The 14,032-nt window shown below is 36.7% G+C and overlaps 3 protein-coding genes and 1 long non-coding RNA gene across 5 annotated transcripts in view; 3 read left to right on the forward strand and 1 right to left on the reverse strand.

Annotated features, from left to right (window-relative positions):
* LOC134667154 (PAS domain-containing protein cky-1-like) overlaps positions 1-806 on the forward strand; it is a 120,343-nt gene extending 119,537 nt beyond the window's left edge. Inside the window, exon 12 of the mRNA XM_063524464.1 lies at positions 5-806. Coding sequence (XP_063380534.1) covers positions 5-51 — 47 coding nt within the window. The 3' untranslated portion in view covers positions 52-806. The remainder of the gene's footprint in view (positions 1-4) is intronic.
* The window catches only part of LOC134667803 (uncharacterized), a 433,239-nt gene that overhangs the window by 281,454 nt on the left and 137,753 nt on the right, over positions 1-14,032 (forward strand). The window lies entirely within an intron of this gene.
* Positions 1,132-4,326, reverse strand: LOC134667047 (mediator of RNA polymerase II transcription subunit 24). Its single transcript, XM_063524350.1, has one exon. It carries the CDS (start codon positions 4,178-4,180, stop codon positions 1,238-1,240), a length of 2,943 nt encoding a protein of 980 aa, XP_063380420.1. The 5' UTR covers positions 4,181-4,326; the 3' UTR covers positions 1,132-1,237.
* Positions 6,028-14,032, forward strand: part of LOC134667397 (tRNA (adenine(58)-N(1))-methyltransferase catalytic subunit TRMT61A) — an 86,679-nt gene continuing 78,674 nt past the window's right edge. Inside the window, exons 1-4 of one of the 2 annotated variants that reach the window (XM_063524809.1) lie at positions 6,028-6,291; positions 6,766-6,922; positions 8,136-8,278; positions 9,324-9,453. In XM_063524809.1, the coding sequence (XP_063380879.1) occupies positions 6,097-6,291; positions 6,766-6,922; positions 8,136-8,278; positions 9,324-9,453 (625 nt within the window). In that variant the 5' untranslated portion in view covers positions 6,028-6,096. The remainder of the gene's footprint in view (positions 6,292-6,765; positions 6,923-8,135; positions 8,279-9,323; positions 9,454-14,032) is intronic. The other variant, XM_063524803.1, reaches the window with a different exon arrangement.

The raw sequence follows: 14,032 nt of genomic DNA on the forward strand, positions 1-14,032 counted from the left end.
CTAGATCGTCCACATCCTGAATCGCCGGATGCCAAGAAGCCTGCTTTATAACTAAAGTTAATTTGTTTAATTTCTCTAAAATAGTTCAATATTATGTTACCCTATTTAAATAAATTTTATTTTATTTAGACAAAAAGCTCTGGAACTCTCCTGTGATCTTTATAGCGTTAAGATTTTTTTGATGCTAGGCAAACTGTATATTCAATTTAATATATGGAACTTGTACAAATTACTCTCATTATGTAAGTACATAATTAAGTTTTTCACATACAATGTGATTAGGTTGTGTATACGTGTACATATTATTTTATTATTAATTTAATTTAATTTTACTAAAGGGTCCATAAAAAGAAAGGAAGTGCGGCCGCTGTGATGAAAATATGAATTTGTCAATGTCAGTATGTTACCAGTTCATTATCAATGTCAGTCCATTTTGACAGTTTCAAGAACTTGCATGCGATTTTCGTTACATTACGATACGAATATATTATGGTAGATCGACTGGATTCTACTCTGTAGTTGGTGCACGCAAGTTCTTGAACTACCTATTATGGGGCTTAAATATGTCTCAAACTCGTAAACAGTCAAGAGTGTAACTCAAGCAAGGAAATAAAAACAGAGCTACATAGATGAATGCAATAATTTAACAATGAGCTTGCAATCAACTGTCATTGTCAAATTAAAATATTTATTATGGAGCCACATCCTTATTATTTAACATTTTATTTTGACATGTTTTCAGAAAAAAAATGTTGATAGGAAAAATATTAAAAAGTAACCTCATAACCTGATTATGCTCAAAAATTGGGCCCTGGTAACCCTGGTAACTGAGGCTCTACCGCGACAAATGAAAATTGTTTTCCTTATCTGCCTCTCTATCGCTCGAATGTGCAAGAGCGATAGAGGCAAATAACGAAATTTCGATTTTTATTTTTCGCTGTAATCCCTCTGATACGTAATAAAATCCGTCCACAAATAAATTAGTAGTTAATTATACAAAAGTAGGAAGTTTGATGGTTTATTTTATATAAGAAGAAATGTCAGTCTTCCGTAAGAAATTGTAAAAAGTATTGAAAAACTAGTTTTAATTTTAATTGCTACATTGTTGAATTGAGTTTGAAAAAGTAAAGATTTTACATTTTAAAAAGTTTTATTTTCTTACCTTCTATTACCAATATTCATTAACATACATTTTAATCTAACACTACACTAATGAATACTTATAAAGTTACAACATTTACTCAGGCCTCAGTCTCATATTTCTGAGCAGACATAAGTCTCTGGCAGTATCTTTTCTGCCATAAGGAGTAGACAAATCATGTAATCTCAAAATCAAATTTATGTTAAAACTATCTGGAAGAGCCTTTATAAGTGTTGGAACTAGTTCACTAGGCATTTTCTGCAATACCACCTGTGCTCTGTCTTGACCACACTGCACGACAAACACCAAAAACTCGAGTATAAATTGTGTCTGAGGAGTCACATCGCCATTTTTTCCAGCTAGTTGCGAGAATGATTTATACAAAGTTTCCAAAGCAGATGCTAATGGTTCTCTCATATTCATCCCAGGCACACTCTGTCCCTGCATATAATACACAGAACTATCCGTACTATTATCATTCAGTCTCCGAACTTTACTTGAGGAGACCATTGCATCCATATCATCGGCATCCTCATGACGGCGTTTTCTGGTATTCTGAGTCTTGTTTGAGCTGCTCTGTTCAAGTGCAGCAAAGACACAGTACACTGCCAATTTGGCTAATGTGGCAGACTGAGGCTCCACTAGTTCTTCAGATAACTTTGCATTGTATAAATACTGTGGTAAGACATGTAAAAGCATAGCTTCTGTACACTTTTCAATGTCCAAATGGAACATGGCAAGAACTATATCCACAGACCTATCAAGGTCTTCCTGGTACCTAAATTTCAATGTTTCTTTTACGAGATTCGTAACAAACCACACGGGGCCTGCAGTATTCAGGAGGCTTTCTATAATGTGTGTGGCATCAATATGCAAATAGCCTCTCGTTTTTACGTCCTCCCAGGCTGATTGCAATTGCTCCAGAATTGGCTGCCGTGAAATAATTGTGTGAGGAAGAGTCACATTTTTGTTCTTTGGTGCAGATGGAGGATGAATGTCATACTGCATTTTTCTGATAATTTGGCACATTAAAATAGCACGCTCTTTAAAGTTATCAATTTGAGCCAATTCTACCTCACTTGGTGGAGTCAATAACTGCTGTATCATGTTTATTGGCTTCAAGAAAGCATCTTGAATTACAACATCAATATAGGCACACAGCCAAACAGTAGCACATACGGCTAGTGACGCCATTTTCTGTCTTAAAGAATCCAACATTCTCTTAACATCCACAGGAGATAATGAGCCTTGCTCCCAGGCAAATAATACTTCCTTCACAGTTCGACTCACATTCATGCAGAGCTCATGAGGTTTCAAATTGGTATTTTTGAAATCAAAATCAGGTGCACTCAAGTGGTGAATAAAAATGTCTACAATCGATGGATCACATTTTTGCACAATTTGATCAGGTGACTTGTGGACACCTTTTTGTGGCATACATTCTCTGACCCACTGTTCAAAGAAAGAGTCTCCATTGTCTTCTAAAACTGCATCAACACCATAGTCTTGCACAATCGAACATAGAATTAAAAACGAAATATCAAAAATATAGACCTTGGATTGAGAAGCGCCTTTCTCACTAGCCGCATGTAAAGCAAATTCGTTAAACCTGATAAGTCTCGACACAAATAACTTTAACTTCCCTTCAACTGCTGCAACAGCCAAGATTGTTGTTAAAGAAGTTCCACCTACTATCTGGCAAAGCATGGCATACAGTTGCTCTTGCATTTTGTGGAAATCCCCAGACATTGTCTTTAATATCCCAGCTAGAGTAGGTTCCGCCCGTGTAATGAATGAAGGCACAGATCCCTGGAGGCCAGTGGGTTCTAATTTTTGCAACTTTACATCTTTGTTTTCTCGTTTTTGGCTAAAGTAGGACAGGTGTTGCTCAGTCACTACATTTAGTTTGACCAAGGGTTCCAATAAGGACACAATGCTGTTACAAGAATTTTTAGTATCAACTATATCCAACAGCGGAGTTGACTGCAGTAGCTTCTCAAAGGCTTCAACAGTTTCTGCAGAGTAATCTCCTTCTTTGTTGCTGGTGCCACATGTGCTGTGCAGGTAACTTATAACTTGTGGCACTTTAAGAAATGTGAATGCCGCCCAAAGTGCTTGTTTAGATGCATCTTTACTTGAGTCATTCAGAGAAATGAAGCAAGCTCGGATTAGCTCACAAAAGAGTCTGCCCAGGGAATATCCCTTGATCCTCTTTATCATAAGCAGTTGAGTTGATAGTTGTTGCATGTCAGCACTAGGGTTTGCCAAAATGTTTATAGCAACTAACGCCTGTAAACAATGAGTGACAGGTTCGGGCTTGAGATTCAATGGTGCTATTTTGTCAATATCCATATTACAAACCTTTTGTAAAGTCTCATGAATCGCCACTGGAGCTTTGAACTGTGTGTTCATCATCATAAAGGCTGTAATCTCTTGACACTTCTTGGTTACCTCATTGTATTCATCAGGGTTGTTTTGTTTAGCTAGATAAAACATAGCTACTAAATAATCAGTACTTACTATAGAGCTGAGAAGAGCTGTTGACTTTTCCAGAAGTTCTTGACTTTGAATGGTATTTGATGATGGATATTTACTCAGAGAATAGTGATAGACTTGCAAAAGCCACAGTATTATGGATGACACAGCTGTGGCTATTACTTCTTCCTCCAGTTTCCCCCGACAGGTTATACTGTCCAAGAAGCTTTCCAGAAACTCCAAAAGGCTCAAAATGCAGTGAGGTTTGTGAAATGCATCGAACTTGGAGATTCTCTGTATCACAGCCGCATAGGAAACTATGTGCGATGCCAAAGAATGTTTAAGATAAGATATTACTAACTGGTTTGCTCCACATCCGACCATGGCTTGCTGGAGAATACAATCCGCCAGGTTGTATAGGTCACCGCTGACTCCTCGAGGTATGATGGTCTTGATGTTTATTCCCCATTGAATGTCAGTCCATCGTTCTCGCCAGGCTTTTAATATTAGAGCCTTAAGTGAACTAGTTTTGCTAGTATTCTTCGACGTCTCCATTTGCACCATAATTGTAAAAGTTCGTTAACTAAACTTGATATTTGTTAGCCACGTAATGATCACTAATCATTTTAGGTAAGTACGGCACTAATAATGTCCAGAAAGCAGGCTTTTTTAGAAAAAGTAAGCAAGAACGCTAAATCTCAATACGAATACGATGACACTATTGACAACTATGCTATGTCAACGAAAAGGGATATTTCTACGATAAACGTTTCGTTTCAAAATATGATTTAAAAATAAAATTTATTATAAAAAAGTTGTACATAATATATATTTTTGAATATCAGGATTGTATATTCCATGTGGTAATTTATTAAAATATATGAGCAAGGTTTGAGAATTATTCTATTGATTGCTTGATGTGAGAATTACTTTATGTGTGTCAATTACGTATATCGGAATGTACAGAAAGAAGCGTGGTCAAATGCATAAAGCCGCCCATTGATTCACACGCAGCATATGATCGAGTGAAAATCGGAAACAACATTATGTATATTTTTAGATATTTTTAAGGAAATGAAAGGCCAATATACGAGTCGAATATATACATTCATTTAAAAATTACATTAATTTAGCTTTTGCAAAATTGGCCTAGTAAAAGAAAACAATAATAGGAAAAAATAAAAAGAAAAAAAGAAATAGGAAAAATGAGTAATAGAGTCTGGCTACTGAAATTTTACCTAAGTTATTGGCGGGAAATTCAAAAAATCTCGGGCTGGTCACACTTTGTGTAGTAGGAATTATAGGTTTGATACTAGACAATATTTTTGACAAGTAAGGTACCTAAGGAAATAAGTTTAATAAACGTTTACGTGGTCTCAAAGTCAGCTCACATAATTTCTACCACTATTTAAAGTACAGTCAATGACAAACACATATGTTTACGTTCCAATATTTAGATTTTATAGATATATTTCAGAACTTTTAGTTTATCCGTTTCTTTATACACTTGTCCTGTTTCTGAGATTCAGGCATTAATAAATTCACGTACTTAATCAAAGTAATAGGCAAATGTTAGAACTAGTATTTAAAGTATCAAAATATTTATAGAGCACCAACCTCATAATTTGTTTACATTTGGTTAGGAGTTGTAAACATTGCAGTTTTTCGTTATACAACGCTACACATCGAGTTCGCACATTGTCGTAATTATTTACGTGTTTAAATAATAGTTTGCGAACCTCACTCAGTATAGAAATTATTAATATTATTTAAAATAAACCCCTTAAATCCAGCAAACAATTTGAATGAATGACATAAATTGACAACTGACTTGTACCTTTTTTTTTAAATCATAGACAATTGGTGATACAACAACGAAATATCTGTCAACAATTTTTGGCTAGCCAGACTCTATGAGTAATACGCAATCTAAAGACCTCTATAAACATATTGGGCCAGCGTGGGCCAGTCTGAGGGACGCATTTATGCGTTAGAGAGAGCAAGTGATATTGCTATCTCATTCTACCGCATGGCTGCGTCCCTTGTACTGGCCAACGCTGGTCCAATATGTACAGGGGCCTTAATATGTGTACCAAGCCTGGTACTGCTTGTAATTACATGATGGACAATAATGATGAATAATGAACAGGGAGCATAAAAAGTAGCCAGACAAGACGACGTTCAAAAACCTTTTGTATTACTTCAAAAAATAGTGTGTTGAGAAACATTTTAGTAACAGATATCTGGATTAATGAAATTTCTTAATACTTATTACTATTATCTTTATGATTATTATATATCAGATATTTTCGACTACTGAGGTGTAAAAGACCATTTGTAATTATGTTATATTATATGGTTCCGAACGCATGAAATGGTACACATGTCAATGTCATTAATGTCAAACCCACATGGTTGAATTTCTATAGCATTGATTTTTTTGTTTACAATTTTTGTTTATTTTGTAGTTAATACTAAAAATGAGTTTCAAAAACTATAAGGACAAAATTGACGAAGGGGATATTGTTATTTTATATTTGAGTAACAATGTCCACGCAATAGAAGTGCGACCTGAAATAAAAAACAAGAAAGGAGACTTGGTAGAGAACGTTTTTCAAACAACATTCGGTGCCTTGAAGGTTAAGAATCTTATAGGAGTTGAATACGGAAGCCGGGTAAGCTTTTCCAGTATAATACTTAGATAATCATTAACATTTTATGGAAGACCTACTGTAAGCATCTAAAAGTCATAAAATAATTGTCCCGTAAAAGTCGTAAAATAGTTATTAAAGTTATATACAAAGGTAGCAAAACCTAAATAGTGATGTGCTTAATTTTCCGACAACAATTTTTTTATATTACATTGTTTAATACTCAGTTTGGGGATCACTGGACACCTTTTGTGCATGCTACTGTATACTTAGTTATTCTCAATAAATTTATTCTTATTCTTACTAGCAGCTAAAAGCTGATGCATGTAAGTATATCACTGCCCCTTTTCTTGACAAAAAATGTTTAAATCTGTTTTTAAAACTATTGTCTTAATGTAATTTCATAAAAAAAATTCTTGAGCACCTACCACTCAAACTATTTGTAACGCCCAAAACATATTAGATTCTTTAGATACTTAACTACTATAATTTAAACAGGTGGAACTGTCCAAGGGTTGGGGCCATGTTTTGCAGCCCACTCCTGAACTGTGGTCAGTGACTCTTCCTCACCGCACCCAAATAATCTACACTCCTGATATCAGTATGATTTTGTTACAACTCGATCTGGTCCCAGGTTGTATTGTTATAGAAGCAGGTAAGTTCATGTTGATTCAAGACCATAAGAAATAAATTTTCAAAATTTCAGCTCAATCAGACACCGGACAGTGGAACAAATTTAACTTGCAAGATTTGATTACAGACAACGGGACTGGTGAAACTAAGTAAAAGCTTGTAAAAAAAGCATAAAAAAAGCCAACCGGTGACATCAAGCATTCTGTAATTCTTATTTTTAAACATCTTTTATGATATGTGTTACTTTTTTTTTATTTTCGAAGCTAAAAAACCCTGTAAGTTGTATGTATTTGTTTATAATTTTCACACATTTTTTATGTTAAAACATAGTTTTTAGGGTTCCGTACCTCAAAAGGAAAAAAACGGAACCCTTATAGGATCACTCGTGCGTCTGTCTGTCCATCTGTCACAGCCTATTTTCTCCGAAACTACCAGACCAATTAAGTTGAAATTTGATACACATATGTAAGTTTGTGACCCAAAGACGAACATGTCACGTAAACAAATGAATTTTAAACATGGGGGCCACTTTTGGGGGGTAAATGAGAAAATCTGAAAATAAAATTTTCAAACTATATCTTGTTACGTATCAAATGAAAGAGCTCTCATATCTCATATCTCAAACATATTTTTTTTATAATTTTAGAATAAATAGTTTAGAAGTAATTCAAGAAAATAGGCAAAAAATTACCATTCCCTCCCCCCCCTTTATCTCCGAAACTACTGGGTCTAAAATTTTGAAAAAAATACATAAAATAGGTCTTTACCTATAGTTGACAGCAAAACCTATTAGAAATATGTAGTCAAGCGTGAGTCGGACCAATTACTTAGTTTTTGATCCGACCCCTACGGGTTTTTTAAAGGCAATTCACTCGCGTTTCACATATATAAAAAAATATATTGTTAAAAATTTAGTAATGTACGGAACCCTTGGAACGCGAGTCCGACTCGCACTTGGCCAAACCATGTTTTCACATTCCAATTACCTAGAAAATACATAGGTAGGGAATTTAGTTCTATGAAATCTCCTGTATGTTACTCCTGTTATGTACTTATCTAGAATTATAAGATCTATACCATGAAATTATATTTCCAGTAAACAGTAAGAGGTCTTCTCTCAGGATAAGGTCACCTAATTTAAAACTCTGGGAAGCTATCTCAAAATATATTCTATTACTGCCTGGCAACATGAACCTATTACAACTTAGAATAAAGTCTAAATTCGTTTGCAACAGGCACTGGAAGCGGTTCCCTAACGCATGCCCTAATACGGCGGGTGCGGCCGCACGGTCACGTCCATACGTTTGACTTCCACGAGCACCGCGCCAAAATCGCCCGAGATGAATTTGAAGCCCACGGCATAGCCGAGTATGTCACTGTAAGTTTCATTTATTTTATACATTTATTACTTTATGTAATAGCATCCCATCCTGCATCTAGCAACAATAGAAGATGGAATGGATATGTTAATAGATATACTCAACAGTGACTGTAAATTAGAACATATCAAATTTATAACAAATTGTGCGTGATAGGTCATTAATTTGCATCAAGTACCTAACGGAAACATCGTTCAACTTTTGGGGGCAATGTGCCTCTTTTCAATAAGGGCTATACCTTAGATAGCTGACGCTTTCGTTAAAACTGATACTAGTTCAGACCTAGGATTAGGAGGCTAGACGGAATCCGGACGCAATCCTTACGAATGCAATCAGGAGAGCTGTAACATGAGTTTGTTTGTTTGCGGTTAACTCCGAAACTACTGCATGTTGTTACGCTTTTCTAGTGAAAACACAGTAATCGTGTACCTAGGTACTTGTAGCTTAATCCTCAGGGGTGTCATATATCTGTGTAATTACTGTAATTCGTGCGAACCGTGGGCCAGGTCGAAGTCATGATATCAATGCCCTGAACACCTCCAATATTTACGATAGTACGTTGCGTGTTGCTTCTCAATTTTCATGAATTTCACTCGCAAATGCTTGTTTTTATATTATTATCTACTTTATCATAAAGATAAGTACCTACATTATATTTTAATATGGCGGCTTTTTAAATCCACTTAAATACGTATAAGGTACATATTTATTTTCTCACCAGATACATCAATGTATATTATGTGTTTTTATCAAGCAGAAATGTCTGCGAGCGATACTACCAGTTTTCATAAGTATCAAAGGAAAAATTGTGAAATTCACCGCCTCCGGCAAGACTCGAACTTACGACCTTTCTGAACACCGGTCCAGACCAGAGTTAGAGTCTTGCCGGAAGCGGTGCATCATCCATATTTCCTTTAATATAAGTTATGTTTTGAATGTAGTTTTTTTTTTACTAGTTTGGTGATGATTTTAGTGTTACACGTCCGATTTCATATTAAATTTAGTCATAGGTACCTAAACTTGCTCACGAAGACTCATTTTCAGGCAAAACACAGAGACGTGCTTCAGCAAGGGTTTGGGGAGGAGCTGAACGGTACAGCCGACGCCGTGTTCTTGGACCTGCCGGCTCCTTGGCTCGGAGTGCCACATGCGGTCGCCGCTATGAAGGAAAACGGTAAGTGTGTAGTAACTAGATAAATGGTTTCATGGGGACTAGACCGGCATTCCTGAGGCTTTACCGCGAAAAACGAAAATCTAAATTTCTTTAACTGCCTCTGAATATGCAAGAGCGATAGAGCAGGTGACGAATTTTCGTTTTTCGCGGTAGACCCTCTGAACCTACTGGATCGTTGAGACAGTGGGCCATGTGGCGACTTATGAATGAAAATTTTGAGTAATTTACCCAAACAGGCAAGGGCGGATCCAGCTAACTTTTTACGCAAGTGCTTCGTCAAGTTTGACGCTCCTAGGTATACATTATCACTGCCAAGGTATTACAAAATTAGGGTAGACAGGTTATCATTTTTAGGGTTCCGTACCCAAAGGGTAAAACGGGACCCTATTACTAAGACTTCGCTGTCCGTCCGTCCATCCGTCCGTCTGTCACAAGGCTGTATCTCACGAACCGTGATAGCTAGACAGTTGAAATTTTCACAGACGATGTATTTCTGTTGCCGCTATAACAACAAATACTAAAAACAGAATAAAATAAAGATTTAAATGGGGCTCCCATACAACAAACGTGATTTTTGACCAAAGTTAAGCAACGTCGGGAGTGGTCAGTACTTGTACTTGGATGGGTGACCGTTTTTTTTTTTTGCTTTTTTTGCATTATGGCACGGAACCCTTCGTGCGCGAGTCCGACTCGCACTTGCCCGGTTTTTTACATAAGTTCAATTCTAGAGTAAGACTCAATTCGGAACGGATCCTCGATATTTTTTCTAACAAACGGACCGCTAGCTCACATTTCCTCTTAATCAAACACGCTCAGTAGTTAGTGTAAATTTCAGCCGTTGAAACAAATCACTATAACTAATGCTCACCGTGCCCGATAGCATCGTCGTATGCAGGAACCCGCAGATCTTATAAATCGACTGAACAGATTGCGATCTGATTACCCGGTGTCGATTATTCAGATCCCCTTGTAAGTTATTCGATTCTATTCATTGAACTAGCTGTTGCCGAACTAGATAACGAATTCAGAATCGATTCATCGATTTGTGGTCGATTTGATTGTAGTAAATCTTGCACTTTGTTAGGGCTGTTAATTGATGTTACATTTGGTAATATAACGTTGAAGTGACACAGTTGCGTGTTAAAAATGCGAAATGGCTAAAAATACAAAGGTACAGTCGACGTCAAAGATATGTTTACAGTTTTGCACCTTACGCTTTTGTAATAAGGCGAAAACTGTACACATGACGTCGACTGTACCTAATTATTTTGCCATTTATTGTCTTTATCTTAGATGCTGGATACAGCCGATACTGACATAATTAAATGTCATCAGTTACTCCGCTCAAACCAATTCAAACATGTTTATAAGCAAAGATGGACTTAGGAGGCCTACATTCAGCATAATACTTATATATAGAATCTATGTATACATATGTAACTCTTGTATGATTTAGGCATGTACCTATACAGTTTTACACGTTGTGCAAATTTGTTATATAGCCTTGGGCTGTGAGTTTTTTTTTTTAACTATAGAGCTACAAAACATTTTGAAAAAACCCTAATGACGGTGACAACCCTGAATTGATTTCCCTAATTGGAACTAGTTATATCGCGATACGCATCGCAAGTGATCGGCCGGTCGCGACAAACAACACAATAACAGTTGTTAGTTATCCTTGAAATTGCTCTTAGTTGCTCCATTGTTAACAGGCAATGGAATTAGAACTATCAGAATTACGATGACCGAGCTGAGCGATTTAGTGACAGTGGGAATAAGTTGTCTTGGTTACTTCTTGCGTGTTAATGTCGAATTAGAAGTGTTAATAACGATGCTTATCCTATTTTATCGGACTGTTGCAAGCAATCTATCAGAAGGAATTGTAAGAATCTAATCGCTTTCAGGTTTAGAACTGGAAAGCTTTTTTGTACCTAGTACTATCCATTTCTTTGACACTCGCTGTAGGTACTTACCTAGCCCAATTTACATGATAGATTTTGGCATTTCACACTTCTATTAACATTCGGCTGATATATCAATCATTAGGTACTTAGATCTTTACTAATAATCTGGAGCCTGCCACTCATTACTATTTTACACTCCATAGATACAAGTACTTTGAACTTTTTGCTTTTTGGCCATGAACCTTACATAGTTACTTACGCCTGGCAACTTGTGATTGAGATAAAGTGATATCGATAACCGATCCGTAACGAGGAGGTTGGACATTCACTATGCCAATAAATTGGTGTTTGTAGCAGTAGGTGTAGACCCACTACATGTGCATGGGCCAAAATTATAGTTCTGACTTTAAATCAGTGTTATGGTTCTGACTGCTGAAGGTTTTTAAGACACTAGAAAAGACACACACAATACCCAACTATTTTAGCTTGCTTTCAATTTGTTAACAAGAAAATGTGTTCAAATCTATGAACTTAATGCCTTCTCTCTGTGTAGACCCTCATCCAATCCTTACAAGAGCGTAGTTGCTTCAGTAAATGTCTAGTAAGCTAAGCGACTAGCTCAATAGGTTAAGATTTTACGACACAGGCCAATTGCTATGAGAAATAGGGCGTCTATCATTTACCTCCAAGTCTCGGACGTCTCCACTTTCCTTCGCATTATGGTCAATTTTGGTAAACACTTGTTTGGCATCTCCGCAACATAGAACCAACATATAATTATGTTGCGTTGAAATATATGCAGGCAAATCAGCGTAATGTGCGGTTGACGTAATGTTTGTTGTGCAATTATAATATGAATTGCTCACTTTCGCAAGCTCTTAACTCATTTAATGATATTCTAATGTAGACTTTATTTTTATACAACTAAGATTCACTTTTGCTGATGAAATGGATATCATACGAGTTGTGCAAAATAAGTTGTGGATAGATATTATGTGCCGCATTGAAGATGGGGATAATATGTGGCGTACCTAGAAATGATGCAAGGCTTTGTGATCGGTGTTTAGTATTAGTACCATAACTTGATGATACGAGTACATATGAAGTTATGCACATAATATTGAGCTTCAAGTTTGTTGCTCAATGAGTTCTGATTTCAAAACTGATAGTAGGTTGCTAGTACCTGTAACCACGTGCTAGTACCTATAGTACCTTCTTCCATCATGGTTACCAGCGACATGCATGTGTATACTTTCGGGCACAAAATCCGAGGAAGCGAAATGAGACGCCGATTTGCACAGCGTCCCGCTCTCTCAGCCTCCGAATAGTCCGAATCCACTGACCTCATGCTCAAACTTTAGTACCTATATTCCACGTACTTATCAGCTTCTTCCAAGTTATATCCCAAAGGAGTCCACTCGGTTATGACGGTTCAATACATTTGTAGAAAAAATTATAAAAAAACATCTAGGATTGATGATTATGTTGATAATTTCCGCAATCAGTAATCAGCATTTGCATACATAACGACTTTCTCTATACATATATATTCTTACAAATAAAAATACATAGATACCCCGCTGCACGATAAATCTCCTCAATACATCTGGGCTCCATACAGTCTACCGACAACAACACAATCGGAAACAATTTCTTGGTGTCGAAAGGCAAGCCTTTTGTTACAAACATGTCTAACAAACTCTAATACCCTTTAAAAATCAATGCGAGCGTAACTAACGATCGTCTCTGTTAGACCGTAAGCCTCTATACCCATATTTATTGCTTGTCGGACTCTGTCCAAATATGTCCTATTAATAAATGGACAGCATACTCTATGAATCAGGCTACAATAGGTGTAATAAATGTATGAGAAATGCGTGAACTATTATTTGTGAACTGCCACTAATACCTCTCTTAACTTCGGTATTTTGGAAGTGTTTTGGGATAACTTAAATTTTAATCAACTACCTATGACGTTTCAAAAATAATTCACAGTAGGTACGTTCGATCGTCCATAAATAAAATGCAGCTCTGAAAGTTTGCAATTTGACCTCATGAAACTTCGTCACGAACTTTTTTCTCCTCCATTTTTCTTATTTTCAACTTATCCACGCCTCTATGCCGCGCGACATGGCCAATTTAAAGCCGACCACTGACTAACAGTCCGCCGGACGATATCGGCCGGTCAGTTGTTCGGAACTGTCAAATTTTTGTTCTAACTGACAGGCCGATATCGTCCGGCGACCGGTTAGTCAGTGGTCGGCTTGAATACATATCGCCCCATCTTCGCGTTTGCATTTAGTAAGATCTGTCGTAAGTGCAGTTCAAGCAGTTATTGTCTTTCTCAAATAGGTATACTACTGAGTTTAAATTGACACGGAAAATAAGAAACACCAACACACAAAACCGCGTTTTCTCTTGGAAGCCTAAGTTAAATAAATATAAAAAATGTGACTGATATATATTTCTCTTACATACAATTATACTCAACATACACGAGAAAAACAAACAAACAAACATATAATCCCAACAAAACAAACCAAACACTAAACTGCCTTAATCGCAGTGACTAACAAATGTTCTGACGGGACACGTAACAAAAACCTTCTCCACGGTGGTCCGGCGCGGAACTCTAATAAGACAGTCTCCTAGCTCAGCTGTCGGGTTCAGGACGT

The sequence above is a fragment of the Cydia fagiglandana genome, chromosome 1 (assembly GCF_963556715.1).
Source record: "Cydia fagiglandana chromosome 1, ilCydFagi1.1, whole genome shotgun sequence".
Classification (NCBI taxonomy): Eukaryota; Metazoa; Arthropoda; class Insecta; order Lepidoptera; family Tortricidae; genus Cydia; species Cydia fagiglandana.